Source organism: Lutra lutra, chromosome 9 (assembly GCF_902655055.1).
Source record: "Lutra lutra chromosome 9, mLutLut1.2, whole genome shotgun sequence".
Classification (NCBI taxonomy): Eukaryota; Metazoa; Chordata; class Mammalia; order Carnivora; family Mustelidae; genus Lutra; species Lutra lutra.
This window is the reverse complement of record NC_062286.1, coordinates 66,115,255-66,131,029: the sequence shown is the minus strand read 5'-3', so window position 1 is coordinate 66,131,029 and position 15,775 is coordinate 66,115,255. Positions and strand designations below refer to the sequence as shown.

Here is a 15,775-nt window from a genome sequence, read left to right as displayed (position 1 = left end):
CTGGATTGTGGGAAGCAACTTGGTCTTTCCTCCTTCTCCCTAATATGTCCCCTTTATCCGCCTCCATGTGCCTCTTTCCCTCTTCCCTGTTTACACCAGGATCATTCTAGGCTTCTGGTCCTTGTACATCCTGTGGCTATGCTTTCATCTCTCTGGCCTGTCAAACTTCTGTTGATCCAGGAAGCCCAAGTTTCTTTCCCGAGAACAGCAGCCAATACTGATCTCTTTCTGGGCTCACGTTTCGCATGATTTCGCACTGAATTTCAATTAACGGGTCATTTCCTTTCCCTTATTCTGTCCCCACAGCTGGTTATATACTTCTGAAAGACAGGTTCCTTCTGGAACACATTGTAGATCCAGGGAGATCTAGGAGAGCCTAGTGTTCGGCGGTTTCTCTGGAGCCTCATTCTCAGAGCGCTGAAAGCCAAATGACTGTCTGAAATTGAAGTTTGAACAGCTGTCAGCCCCTGGTAGAAGATGGGATGATCAGTTCAAATCATAGGACACTCTGATTCAGGGCTGCATGTGTCTGTGGGTATCACTTAATAATAAAAAAGAACACCACGAGCACGGCAGAACGTAGAGAACTGTGGAACCGCTGTGTTGTCACCTGAAACTAATAGAACATTGTACTTCAACTATACCTCAGTTAAGAAAAAAAGAATACCAGTGTTTGTCAGATACTTTTCTTAGCTTAATGCCTCCCGGCAGTCCTCATCCCCTGCGTGTAATGGAAAACCAGCTTATTTGATAGGTGGCACCACTTTGGAAATCCCTTGAATGAGAAAGAAAGGGGAAGAAGCAGCCTGGGGAAGGGGTTGTACCAACATGGCCAAATACGTTGTAGCATAAAAGGGCTCCTTTTCTTTCTTACAAGGAAACTATTCCAGTGTTTTATGCAGGATTCAGCTAAGACTGGGATATACATTGATGGATTTCCAAAGGAGGGAATTTTGAGGTGCTTGGATAGCTCAGTCTCTTAAGCTTTTGCCTTCGGCTCACGTTGTGACCTTAGGGTCCTGGGATCCAGCCCCACGTAGGGCTCCCTGCTCAGCGGGGAGTCTGCTTCACCCTCTGCCCAACCCCCACTGGTGCTCTCTCTCTCTCTCTCTTTCAAATAAATAAGTAAATAAAATCTTTAAGCATAATTAAATAAATGTATAGCATTTCTTATACTTTATTCCTATTATATCTTATTTTAAAATGGTTATGTATTTTCTATCCCATTATTGGCTACTTACTTACTACTAGTCAGGCTTGGCTAGCCTATGGAGCAGTAACAAATAAATCTCTCAAGCCTAAAAGTTTAACAAAATGTTTCTTGTTCTTTCCTTTCACAGTAGAAGGACTGAGTGGTTTCTTGGATGGTTTTTTGTATAGGGACTTGAGGACCCAGTGATAGCCCAGAAAAATGTTTGCCTACTCCACTCCCATTAAGAAATTGTATAATCAGGTTCTTGATGAATAAAAGAACTAACAGCGGGAAATCTCTTATTTATGCATGTGCATGAGCTATTCTTCCAGTCCTCCCCACCCCACCCCAATCCCCTGAGGAGTTTTCTTACTGTGATATCGGTTCACTGTTAAGTAAGAATTGCAACGAGACCACCTGGAACAATAGGGCCTTCCGGAACACAAAACATGGGCGTGTAATTCTAAAGCTGAATTTGTATTCTGAGAAACGTGGTCTTGGAGGAACTGGCCTTCTCTTCATTTCAACCCTAGGAAGGGCTCCGACACAAACGGGTGACAGGGTCAGTGTGTGATGTGTTGAATGAATGAACTCAAAACCCTCCTTAGCTTTGCCTTTATCTTGTAAAGCTAATCTGTAAAAATTACTTTACCCGTCTAAAAATGTTTCCTATCTTTTTCTGTCCCAGCCTATATTTGTAGTGAATGCTGAGAAACAAAGATGGGGATTTCATCTATTTTAACTTGACATTAAAAATTGGACTTAAGGAATGTTTTCCCAGTTCAAAAATTTACCTTCTTTTTTTGAACTGACATGCTAGGTATTTCTTAATATAGGTAGACACTTAATGAAACCATCAAATATGTAAGCTGAAAAAACTTTAAAAAGAGAAGTAGATTAAAATGACTGAAGATAGTTACTGAATTAAGATCCGTTCAGTGGCATTTTCAAATGTCACCCAAAGCACTCTGTGTAGAGTCGTTTGAGCTGCTCTAAGTATCAAGGCTTTGGGGATAGTGCAGTTTAGGGAAAGTAAAGATAAGGTATAAATGATGAGCACACAAGAAAAGAATTATACTTGTTCATGGTGTCAGTAGAACATTTCTGAGCAACTTTTCACTTAGATGGCCCTTATCAAGTGGTCCTTTCTCTAGAGAGTGGGGCTTGCAAAACTGTGTAAATCAGGCAATTTACATTCATATTTTAATGATCTGCAAATCACTTATTCATTTGCTAGAGCAAAGCAGATTCATGAAATCAATATATTTGTTATTTGCCCCCCTCTTTTTTTTTTTTTTTTTTTTTTTTTTTTTTTTTGCCCTTTAGAAGAGTCCATAAAGCAAACTCTTCACATTTCATGAGCTAAAAAATGAAAGCGTATTTCTGGGCAGTGCCCCCAGTTTCCTTTACCTTGTCTTTCTTGTATGAGGGATGCTCAAACCTTTGGTCTGGCCCACTGGTGTGAGATCGGTGCATGGTTATATTAATGTCAGTGACAGGGACTTTCTACAAACATTTGTGAAAACTGGGCATGCTATAAACCCATGGGGGATGAACTTAATTGTTACATTTGCAAATTAAGGACTGAAGTTTCTTATGTATTTTAAGAAAAAATATCTGCTATCTGCTTTGAAGGTCACAAAAATGGAATTGAGTTCATATAAACGATTTCCATATAAAGATTAGAGTTTTCAGGATGAATTTCAGATCAAGGTATTAATTTGCATCAATATCCGTTCTAACTTCAGATTGTTAGGGGCTCCAAATATTTACCATTGAAAATGCACTCCCATCTTGGTCTGTCTTGCTGTTTTATGTTTCTGAAGCTGAAGAATATGCGCCAAGGTTTAATATTAACGATGCTGCTCTAAGATTAACTATGGAAATACACTGGAGGAATTCTATTGTCATGTACATTTTACTATACCTGAATTATGTGTCTTGAGCATTCATTCTTGAGTAATGAATCAATGGCAACTCTGTTGCTATAATGAAGAGTTCCTGTCAGATTGTTCCTCAGCGTGCAACTCCTCTTTCCTTCACCTGTGAATCCTTTCCTGATGTAAAGCTATCAACTTTAGAGTTCACAGTTCACAGACTCTAAGCCTAATGCTGATTGCCACCAGTCAGCACACACTTGAGCTCCTGAAGAAATGAAAACAAGAATGAGTTTTAAAGTCAGCTGCTGGCTTACCTAAAGATTTGGGAAAAACTTGGGTCTGTGTCACATTCAGTCAAAATCAGAGTCAAAATCTAGCCTCCCCTCCACCTTAGCCCTTTGGTGGCGGTTCTCTGGATTATGGCCATGGTATCTGGAGATTGGGGAGAAGAATGAATGTTGCATTTAAGACTAGAAGTATTTATTGGGAAAATGAAGGGACCTGGATATTGGAAATATCTTAATTTTTTATTTTTAATATGACTTTGTAATTTACTTTGGTTATAATTAACATTACAAAAAGTCTTATGTGGGGGACAGTGCCTTGAAAGCTCAAAATGCCCAAAATAAGTATAAAAGGGAGTAAGTGTCTTCAAGATGTTTGACATTCTGAGGATTGCATGAGGGCTGCATGGTGGAGGAAAGCCTACAGCCTAGCCCCCCAATAAATTCCTCTAATTGTTCTTAACATGGTACAATTGTTCAAAGTGCATGTGGTTTCAATGGCTTTTGTTACTGGTTTTCTGGGGAGAAAGCCTTTTTTTTTTTTTTTTATAAATAACAGACTACATTGTCACTACCTGATTTGAATAAATTGAACCAGAAATATCCTGACAGTGCACTAAACAAGACCTGTGTGTATAATGTGAGTTCTTTCTTTTTAATTTTAGAATCAACCTTGTCCTATGTTAGGCAGCTGGAGGCAAGAGTAAGACAGCTGGAGGAAGAAAATCGCATGCTGCCCCAGGTGGGTGACTTCCAGAAGCTCATAGCTAGTCAGTGTCATTTGAGTTGTTAGCATTTTATCTGGAATTTAAAGTCTCAATTACATTTTCTCCTTTAAATGATAGAAATCATTTTGTAAATAGTCATTCATCAATGTAGAGTGTGATTGCTTTCCATAATGACCATCATGTTATCGGGATTCTTAAGTGTGAAACCAAAGGATGCAGATGTCTGAAACTAAGAATGCAACGTAATTTTGAAAGGAAAGGAACAAGAGAGAGAGAAAATGAAAAGAAGTAATAAATACTTTGCTAGTACTACTCATACACATCATGCGTGTAGTTGGAGAATATAGGGAAGGACCTCTTATTTAAATGAAAATTTTGCTAACTTATGAACTAGGGAAAGTTGTAGGTAGTTTGAAGATTTGTTATGTTAATTAAATTAGTACTTGCTAAAATTCTTTGTGAACTAATTGAACTCTTTCAGTGCAACAAAGCAATGACAGTAACTGACAGTTTTACTTTGCGGCTTAATTTCTTTTCCCTGGTGAATATAAAGTGGCACTTTTTCTGGGATTTAATGCCTCACCATATATTTTACTTATAATATTATCTCTATGGGCTGAAATATCTTGGTGAGAATGATGTTGGGTGAGGTGGTGGTTCTCGGGGAATGTTTTGTTGAGGAGTTGAACAAATTACCTGATTTCTAGGTTGGTTCCCTTTACAGACACGGGAGCAGTAAAGTATTTTAATATTTTATGAAAGGAGTTTCCTGAGCATTAATTGCTAGTGTTCTTTATACATTCTGGTGATGATTTCTATTTCCTAAGTGACTAATGGAAGAAACTAAGCAAAGAGTAGTTCAATGAAAGACAGAGACTGGTTATAATTCAGGAGAAGACACATAAACATGAACACTTTGCAAAGATATTTTAGATCTTTTTAAATCTTGTAAATCTTGTTTTGTTTTCCAGCTACTTTTGCTCATTAATGACGATTTGATCTGTTAGGTACTGCATCTAAGAATGCCTTTCTCTTTCTTTCATTGGCCAGCCATCCTGGCTAAAAATCATGAGATTAAATGAAATCAATCTACTTCTCTCCCTTCTCAAACTATGCATATGTCAATACTCATGTTGACAGAAGGGATTATTTACATCATAAAATAAGATATTGCTGGTAGAATTTTCTCTTTGCTCTTCTGTACTTTCCATTTTTAAAATTTTCTTTGCCATTTGTCCTTTATATGAGATTCACAGTATGACTGTGCCAGGACCCTTGACTGAAAACATCTAACTTCTTTCCGTTCCAAGAAACCTAAAAATATAATCAGGTTATTGTGAGTATCCTATATGGTTGTACTATCTCTGGGGCAACTGAGAATGTAAATGAAAAGGTGAAAAAAAAAAGAGAGAGAGAGATCTGTTTCTCTGTGTGGGAATGGAGGCTCATGTCAAACATTGAAATGCTAGCATGTGCGCTATGCTATTTAAAAAGAGGCACAACAAATATGAAAATGATTACAGGATTGATTTTTAAAAATGTGTAAAAGTGTTAGAAGTCTTGAAGCGCAATCAGAAGAGTCTTCAACTGTACTTGATATATCAAGAGTGTGCGTATTTAAATACGTAGTACTTGCACAGTCGAGAAGTAGAAGAGATTAAACAACTTTTCAGGCTGAAGTCTTAAAACATATGTTTTTAAATGTATTGCTATTTTCTATCAAAGAGGTTTTCTTTCTCCCCAAGAAAAGGCTAGAAAGGATCATGTTTTACTGACTCTTAAGTTGTTATTGATGTGGGATGCACCATTATCCTAAGTACCATTAAGAATGGAAAAAGATGTTATCAATTATACCATTACAGATTCTTGCTGGTTTCAGAGATGTTAAAATGAAAAAACAATGCTTTAGAATTAAACAGCTATTTGCATGTCCAGGGTACTTGAATGAAAAGAAAATCCACTGTTTGAAACACGCTGTTGGACATATATGCAAAGAATACGATAGATCTCAGTTCAAAAACGATATTTTGTTAAGTTTCTGTATCTGAGATTGTTGCCTTCATTTATAGCTAAGATAGATATGATAGGACCACCAGTTGTAAATACTTGTATAAATACAAGTGAAATGAGCAGACAGTAGATGAGATCTGAGGATGGAAAACAGTAAGTCTCAGAGCAGTGAGAATCCTGTGAAGGGAATACTCAGGGAAGGCTGAGATTTGGATCGGATAACACAAAGGTGTAGGCGACTTATTCTTGGATGTTACTGGTGCTATTACAAATAATTACGTGCTTTCCCTGCTGAAACTATTTCTGACTGCCTGATGTTAGCTGACTTGCAAGGTCAATTCAATGTGACTAGCTGACATCCCTGCATAAATTAGTCTCAGTAACTGAACACTTGATTTTCCCATTGTAGGAACTTGCTCTCTGTGCCTTGATAAGAAGGTATTCCGTTTTATTCCCAAGTTTAAAAATATATCTTCTTGACTTAGGATAAACAGGAAAAAGAATATAGTTGGCTGTGGAGTTCCAAGTATATTGGATATCTCTTGTGGCTGTGGCCAGGTTCTTTGCTGATAGTTTAGCATGTAGACTAATTATGTAAAGCATTTTCCTGGAGGAAGAAATCTCCTTAATGCTTATTTTTATTCATTATGTAAAATTGGGTATAATGAACTGAGAGTCACAACTTTGGCCCAGCAGTACATATTTAAAAGTAAACAAGATGAGTATAATAAGTGCTTGTGGATTTCTCTCTGGTTAGATGCAAAGGCTTCAATTTCTTAATTTATAAATGATAAGGTTCCTCTAGCCTCTTGGAGGCCTAAGTAGAAATAAAGCTTGGGTCCAGTTTTATATCCATCTGAAGTTACCAAGTCCCAGAATGAAGGGTTTTTTAAATTCATAAACAACTAGAAAAAAGGAGGTGTAGATTGAGTCGGTTCTATCCACTGGTGAAGAGGAGCCTACAGGAAGCAGGCGTGGTTGGAGCTCCAGCATGGGGCCCATGTGAGCACGTAAGCTCTCTGCTCTGCCGTGATTTCTACAGTATCTCACAAGAATCCCTGAGCAGTACTTTAAGGCCAGTTTGTGAACACAGTATTTCAAAAGAGTCCTAAAGTAATAACAGAAAATGCAGTATTATTTGCTCTTTTATTACTTGAAAATAAAATGTCTTTATATATTTGATAGGAAGACATGAGATCTACCCTCTTATCAGATTTTCGAGTAACAATTATTATTATTTATAGGTATGAAGTATATTAGATCTCTAGAACTTAATTCATTTTGCATATCTGAAATTTTGTACATGGTGATTAGCAACACCCCACCTTCTCTTCCCCTCAGCCTCTGACAATCACCATTCAGTCTTTGCTTCTATGAGTTTGAGTATTTTAGATACCTTATGTAAGTGGAATCATGTGATACTTGTCCTTTTGTGATTGGCTTATTTCATTTGTCATATTACCAAGTGATCATTACCAGATGATCCAGCAATCTTACTTCTGGATATTTACCCAAAAGAATTAAAATCAGGGCCTCAAAGAAATATTAGCAATCCTGTGTTCATTGCAGCACTGTTCACTTTAGCGAAAATGGGGAAGCAACCTAAATTTCCATTAAGAGATGAATGGATAAAGAATATGTGGCATATACATATCATGACATATTATTCAGTCCTTAAGAAAGAAGGAAATCTTGCAATATGTGACATCAGCGAATCTCAAAAATTCTTTTTGGGAAGTTGGTACATTGGATGATTAAAGATCACCTGAATTTAGGATATTCTTCCTTGGACACATAATCTAAGGTGGATATTTTTTTACTGATTATATAGAAAAATATTTCATGGGATCGCAGTGAACCTCTCATCATACACACAGTGTTAAAACTGCTCAGACTGGTCTGTTAGCTCCACTGTGTACATATTTGATATGATAGGAACCCTAAATGAAGATTTTATGTGAATTAGATAAATGTAGCCACTGTATATGAAGTTTTTTAAATTTTTAAATCTAATGAGGTGGAGTCACCCGCAATGATGTAAGTAGATATTTATAGATAAAAGACCCAGTATGGTACAAAACAGGTGTATGGAATTTTATATCAAATTCTGGGGCGCCTGGGTGGCTCAGTGGGTTAAGCCGCTGCCTTCGGCTCAGGTCATGATCTCAGGGTCCTGGGATCGAGTCCCGCATCGGGCTTTCTGTTCAGCGGGGAGCCTGCTTCCTCCTCTCTCTCTGCCTGCCTCTCTGCCTACTTGTGATTTCTCTCTGTCAAATAAATAAACAAAATCTTTAAAAAAAAAAAATTTAAAAGTGACATACCTATTTTGTGTATAGACATTTATACATAAACACAAACTTTCTGTGGATAGAGAATCCTCAATTTTCAAAGCTGGATAGAATCTTACATATCACATTGGACCACCTCATTTTTAAAAAAATTTGTATTAACATATAATGTATTATTTGCCCCAGGGCTACAGGTCTGTGAATCGTCAGGCTTATACATTTCACAGCACTTACCATAGCACATAGCCTCCCCAGTGTCCTTCATCCAGCCACCCTATCTCTACTCCCCCAAACCCCCAGCAACCCTCAGCTTATTTGTGAGATTAAGAGTCTTCGGGTTCTGATCCCATCTTGTTTCATTTTTTCTTTCCCTACCCCCCACCCTGTCTCTCAAATTCCTCGTTATCAGGAAGATCATATAATAATTGTCTTTCTCTGATTGACTTATTTCACTCGGCATAATACCCTTTGGTTCCACCCACATCGTTGCAAACGGCAAGATTTCATTTCTTTTGATGGCTGCATAGTATTCCATTGTGTGTGTGTGTATGTGTGTGTGTATACCACCTCTTTTATCCATTCATCTGTTGATGGACATCTAGGTTCTTTCCATATATTGGCTACTGTGGACATTGCTGCTATAAACATTCAGGTGCACGTGCCCCTTTGGATCACTACATTTGTATCTTTAGAGTAAACACCCAGTAGTGCGATTGCTGGGTCATAGGCTAGCTCTATTTTCAACTCTTTGAGGATCCTCCACACTGTTTTCCAGAGTGGCTGCACCAGCTTGCATTCCCACCAGCCGTGTAGGAGAGTTCCCCTTTCTCTGCATCCTCGCCAACATCTATCATTTCCTGACTTGTTAATTTTAGCCATTCTGACTGGTGTGAGGTGATATCTCATTGTGGTTTTGATTTGCATTTCCCTGATGCCAAGTGATGTGGAGCACTTTTTCATGTGTCTGTTGGCCATCTGGATGTCTTCCTTGCAGAAATGTCTGTTCATGTCTTCTGCCCATTTCTTGAGACAACCCCATTTTTTAAAGTAAAGGCCTGCAAGATTCACAGAATGTTAAGAGTATAGTCCTAGTCAGACAGCTAATGAAGGACGGACTCAAGCTAAGATGTGGGCCTATTCAGTGTTCTTCTAGAAAATGCATAACTCCTCTTTAATCATTTCATACTATTTATGTCCTTCAGTATAGGTAAGCTGCTAAATCTGTTTTTATCTTATGGTCAAATTCCTTTTTTAAACACTTATTTTAATTAACATTGCATTTGTTTAGCCCTCTAAGATTTATCAGACATTCTATTCCTTGGTTTAAAGTAAATGTTCTATTTTTCTTTAAGCCACGGATGGTATCCATCATAAATTTAAAAAATTGCATTTTAGGGCACCTGGGTGGCTCAGTGGGTTAAGCCGTTGCCTTCGGCTCGGGTCATGATCTCAGGGTCCTGGGATCGAGGCCCGCATCGGGCTCTCTGCTCAGCAGGGAGCCTGCTTCCCTCTCTCTCTGCCTGCCTCTCTGTCTACTTGTGATCTCTCTGTCAAATAAATAAATAAAATCTTTAAAAAAAAATTGCCTTTTATAGAGCCTTCTCCTCCCTGACACACTTCCAAAATATTTCAAAATCCTAGTTTAGTACAAACATACACACCCATATCTGCATGAGACATTCATACTGAACAGAATGCGGTCCGAGAAGGCCTTTTTGTTCAGAGTGAATTGGAGGTGGGTGGTGGTGAGGGAAACAAATAGTTATAGTAGTAGTTATTAAGGTACCCATGAAATTTGTTACTTTAGCCCAAATTTAAAAATCTTGCTTGGATCTCTCAACTCATCCCATGATCCTTTTCTTGATGGTCACAAGGATTTTTAATCCAGACCTGTCTACAATGTTTATGTGCTATATCTGTGAAGAAGTCTACTCAGCCAGAAAATATCTTACAGTAGATGTGAGAGCACACCTAGATGATGAGTTTATTATAAATAATACCGTGTTTTGAAGAAATCAGTCACTAGTCCAACTTCACCATGAGGTAAAAACTAATTTTTAAAAATTCTTCTCACCTATTTTGTGTTGAGTTTGGGTTTTGCATCAAGCAGAGACCGGAAATAAGCAGTTTGCTCTGATTCCAAAGTCAATCAAGTACATTTGTTAAAAGTCCTACTGGGAAATCTGTTCCCTCTCTTCAAATGCTTCGGCACCAGCATCTGCCTGGAATGCACTCTGTGTCCTTTGTGCCCCAGAGTCCCTCTCCAAAGCAAACCACCCACCTCTTGAGATTAACATTTTAGAGATTCATTAGAATCCGTAAAGGTGCCCGATCTGTCTTGTGTCATGTGGCTGCCCAGGTGCTGTGGGTTCAGCAAATGTGTTTGAAAGGCATGGCAACTCGATCGCCACTGTGTGGGCTCCTTTCAGCAAGTGTTTCTATTTCTGTTGTGCTAGCACACACGGAAGAGTCTAATTTTAGGAATGGAAATGAAAAAATCTTCCCCTCGTGTAATTTGGTTACAGTGTGGCCTCACAATGCAGTGCATTGGGAAGGAGGCAGGGTCGTTTCCAGAGCAGTTTCTGAACAAAGGAAAGGAATCTGTCACCATTGCCAGGAATGCTGAGGAGGGTACACCGGCTCTAAGGAAATTGAGCTTGTCACTTCCATGGCAACACACCCCAGGTCCAGCCTCACATCTCTGAAAAGCTCCCTCACCTGTGTGTACCTATGCAGATGGCCATTGTCCCAGACAGAAATGAGAGGACTCCTTCTGACACCGAGATTTCCCTCATGTGCTTCTCCTGTCTTTGCCGTGGAGATACTTATTTTGTTGCTCTTCCTCTTTTTTGTATTTTCTGACGTTATTTCTCAAGTCATTTTTTGTCTTATAGGACCTTAAATGTCTGGCTTTTCTAGTGTTTGGAATTGCTGTGAAAGAAAAAAAATCAGTCACTATTACACAAAAACAGGCACAGAGTAATGCTTTACAGGATGCTTAAAGCAAGTGATGCCATTCTTCGATTGTTACTTGCTTGAAAATTGTGGCACTCCTGAGGGGAAATTGAGGCAAAATATTTTTTTCATGGATAGCAACTCTATGTGGCACAAGTAGAATCTAGATGCTACTGATAGAAAAAATTAGTTAAATCCATTAAGGGCTGGTTGCTGCTAGAGTCGCATTTGGGGAAAAAAAAAATGGGCTCCTCCAAAGAAATAACGCTTGTGGGTTGCCATTTTCTCCAAATCACCATGATTTATATAGTTAAAGGGAAGAAAAAAAATTATGTATAGTTCAATAGTTTTCAGAGGACAGATGGGAGCTGCCCAAGTGGCGTGGGTGTATTGGAATAAAAGAGACAAATAGATCTGGAGAGTAAATTTATGGGGGAAAAAGTCATGTTGGAGAACCTGAATAAAGGGAAACTGGATTAAGGAAAAAGCTAAATGTATGAGCGAAAATACAGAAGAGAGTGAAATTCATAGGAAAAACATCAAAATCAACATGGAGGCTTTCAGAGTGAGGGGGGTTTACAACATTCTTCAGTGTCTCCCCACCCCCATGCTCAAGGGTTCTTGTTTGAGGATCTCAGATATGTGATGTGAAGTCTTTATTCTAAAAAGAGAAAATAGATGAACTAGAAATGCAATAGAAATTCAGCTATGCCACTTACTAAACTTATTAAGAGAATTATTGAATGTAAAAAACACTCAATTATTAGGGACTGTGGTATCCATTCTTATTTAACAGGACTTTTTATATCTATACTGGCATGATAATTCTATCACTAGGGCATATTAAATTTTTCTTTTGGAGTAGCCATAAAAATAGCATTTTGGTTACCTGTCCTTGGCAGAATTTGTCACCAAAGGGAAAAAAAAAAAAAAGAAAAGGACTTGCTCAGCAAACATTTTTACTGTGTATTATCATCAACTAGGATCATAGATATTTGAATGAGAAGTAATGTGGAGGATATTCAGGGAAAACTAGAGATGGAACTGTAAGAGAAATTAATGTTTTCTTGGATAAATGACTTTCTACTCTTTTTAGTTTTTTGTATCCAAAGTAAAGTGAAAAGTCAAAAAGGATGAAACAGTCTTTCCTTTTATAATTGCATAAAGAAACCATCTCATAGAAAGCAATAGAAAAGATTGTATAGTGTTTGATATGGAATCAGTTAAATGTAAATACTATTGAGATATGGATATATATATATTTAAAAAACAGTAAACCGTGAAAACTTGGGTCTAATAAAAGCTTGTATAGATGGGAAGATTGAGCCCATTTGAGCTGCCTCCCTTTGTTTTCCATTTCCCACTGGAGGTCACCACTTCTCTTTTGTGAAAAAGGCACCCACCCAATCCACCCTGTCCTCTCTCTCCAATTCAGACCTTTCCTGCAACGGGGTTCGGGCATTTCCCATTTAAAAGTCTCTACTTCCAGTTGTTTGGGTTTTTTGTTTGTTTTGTTGTTGTGTGGTTTTTTGCTGTAGCATGAGGAAAGTGATCAATCATGCTTCCAACACATTAAAAATTAAAGTTGTTGCCTCTTAATATCTTGTAAATATAAAGTAGACAAATATAATACAGGCAATATCTGTATTGCCTAAACATAATATAATCACTGTAATAGAGACAAATAATGGAGTTCTTTGGCAGATTAAGACAGTTTAAGTAAATAAATTTCTAAATGATTTGAGATTTTCCTAAATTATATTTAAGTTAGCATTGTGTGAAAAATAAACATAACTGAGTTAATTTTAGAAGCTGAGACATAGTGACTTTGGACTCTTAGTTACCAAGCAATTAAAGGAGTCCCTGTGAAGATGCTAGAACAAACAGAGAATAGGAATTACAAGAACTAGGATTTAGTCTAATAATCTCTTGGACCAAGATGAAGTGTCTTAAACTTTGTGAACCTGATACCCTTTGAGTAACAAAGAAGATAGCTGTAACTGGTATGGAAGGTTCTGGTCAGCTGTACAAATCCATGACTCTCTATCCAGAGAAAGTCTATGTATGTGTATAATGTATATACAAAATAGACGTGTCCTTTTTATTTTGATATTCCTTAAAACTACAAATTTATGCCATACTAGGTCTCTTATTTACAGGGACATATTTATGTCATTAGTGGGTTATTCTACCTCATTGGGTTCTAAAGTTAATCAGATTTCTACAGATAGCTGTTTAAGGAACAGTCAAGGTTGTCTATCTTTCAGCTCATGTCACATTAATATACGTATAGAGGGGCTCACATACCAGTCTGAGTAGTATTAGCTTGTGTATTTTGAGAGATAATGTGCATTAAGGTCCCTTAATGTTCATTTTTATTCTTTGCATAAGCCCTCTGTAATGAATGTAAAGGGACTAGTTTTCCCTAAGAGTATACGTATTTAAATATAAACAAGATTGAGTATATAAATGCCTATGGATTCCTCTCTGGTCAAGAACAAAGGTGTCTTTGTCTTCATTTGGTAAGGTTCGTCCCTTCTCAGCCCTGAATATTCTGGGCTCAAGGATTAAAAAAAAGAAAGAAAAAAAAAAAAGAAAGAAAGGTTGTGTCCAAATCCTAGAGTGAAGGGGTCTTTAGTCAAGCACAGCTAGAGAGCAGTAGATTGAGACGCTGCTACCAGTGGGAAAGAGGAGCTCAGAGGAGGTCCGGCTGGAGCGCGAGTCATCAACAGAGAGCACAGAGCTCTTCCTCTGCGGAGCTCCCTGGGATCCTGTGAGAATCGCAGAGACAGACTTTAAATCCAGCGTGTGAATGCAAAGTGTCAAAGAGAGCCCGAAAGTATGAGTCCTCTTATCAGGTATTATTTACCTATTAGCTGTCGTTACATGAGAAGGAGCTACCTTTAAAAAGTTGGCACAAATGATAGTGAAAGATCACCTGAACTTAGAATATTCTTTCCTGAGCACATGAACTAATGTAAACATTTTTTAAAAATTCACATTTCAAAAGTATTCTAAAGGATTCCATAGGATAAGTGGAGACCTGACATTTCAGAGAGAATTTTTTTAAATGATGACGAAAGAGTATACCAATATAGGAGATGTTTAAAATTTAACTTTTATTTACCTGTAACTCACATGGAAACCATCTGTATTCTTTATATTTTTAAAATAGAACATACTTGTCAGGAATCCAATTCGGGGATAAGCCAAAAGAAATTACTGTGAAAAAGAGATGACAAAGACCTGATATAACCCACATTATTACTTTTTTTTTCCGGTGTGATAGACTGAGGAAAATAACAAGACGTGCATATGAATTGAAGTCTGCTAGACAAGGGATACACAGCAGGAACAATGTCCAGAGGAAAAAAATATATATATTTTTTTCAAAGGCTAACTGATGTATTGGATTCATTCTGTACAGTAAAGCATCTGAAGTAAGAGCTAGCAGTCAGTGGACTGGGCCTTTCCTCAGATTTTCTCATTGCCATGAAAGAGGAATCGTCATGGGTACACCGTGAGACAATGACCTGCGTTGCCTTTACAGTTCCTGTGGAAATCTTGCGGATTATCTTTCGGACTCTGGGCCATCCAGCCTGTATAACTGGGTAGGATCTTATCGTAGGAAGCTAAGTAAAGCACGTGTAGAGAAGCAGTATGAAGACAGCATAGGAAATAAATTACAGGGTTCCCCATGGGGCGCCTGGGTGGCTCAGTGGGTTAAAGCCTCTGCCTTCTGCTCAGGTCATGATCCCGTGATCCTGGGATCAAGCCCCGCATCAGGCTCTCTGCTCAGCGGGGAGCCTGCTTCCTCCTCTCTCTCTGCCTGCCTCTCTGCCTACTTGTGATCTCTGTCTGTCAAATAAATAAAATAAAATCTTTAAAAAAAAAAAATTACAGGTTCCCCTCAATTGTTGTAAGTCTGAAGGGCCTTATTCTAGGGGCTGAGAAAATCCCCCCACTCTTGTTTGGGTTCTACCTTTTTCAAGATCTAAAGCCTCTGGGACAAATACTCCTTCCCACAGGTTCTTGTGGTACACCCAGAAATGGAGGAGGGAAGGAAGTGTTACCTTTAGCAAAGGGTCAGTCTATTCAAAAAAAATATTCCTTCCTTTTCAGAGCACTCTGTTATTCTTCATTCAGGTGTCTCTCTTTGGTTTCATTCTTTCCTTTGGGAGAACTTCTTATCCTCAAGTTTATCAGTACCCCCCAAAAGCTGACTCAGAGGAGGTATTTGTGATTTCAGGAGTGCCCTAGTCCAAGGACACAAAAAATCAAGCACTCTTTCAGAATTTTTATCTTCTTGGAGAACTTTCTAACTTTCATAATCTACATTAATGGAGTAGAAGCAGCTTTTGAATTAATATTTTTATAAAGATTTTATTTATTTATTTGACACAAAGAGAGACCACAAGTAGGCAGAGAGGCAGGCAGA

The 15,775-nt window shown here is 38.1% G+C and overlaps 1 protein-coding gene across 10 annotated transcripts in view; it reads left to right on the top strand.

Annotated features, from left to right (window-relative positions):
* The window catches only part of CCDC85A (coiled-coil domain containing 85A), a 202,767-nt gene that overhangs the window by 161,746 nt on the left and 25,246 nt on the right, over positions 1–15,775 (top strand). For 8 of the 10 annotated variants that reach the window (XR_007130046.1, XR_007130047.1, XR_007130048.1 and 5 more), the window contains exon 3: positions 4,022–4,098. The exons of the other annotated variants lie outside the window; for them this stretch is intronic. Coding sequence is in view for 5 of the 8 variants with exons in the window: in XM_047745339.1 (XP_047601295.1) it covers positions 4,022–4,098 (77 nt within the window). In the remaining 3 variants the exon portion in view is untranslated. The remainder of the gene's footprint in view (positions 1–4,021; positions 4,099–15,775) is intronic. 10 annotated transcript variants of the gene reach the window in all.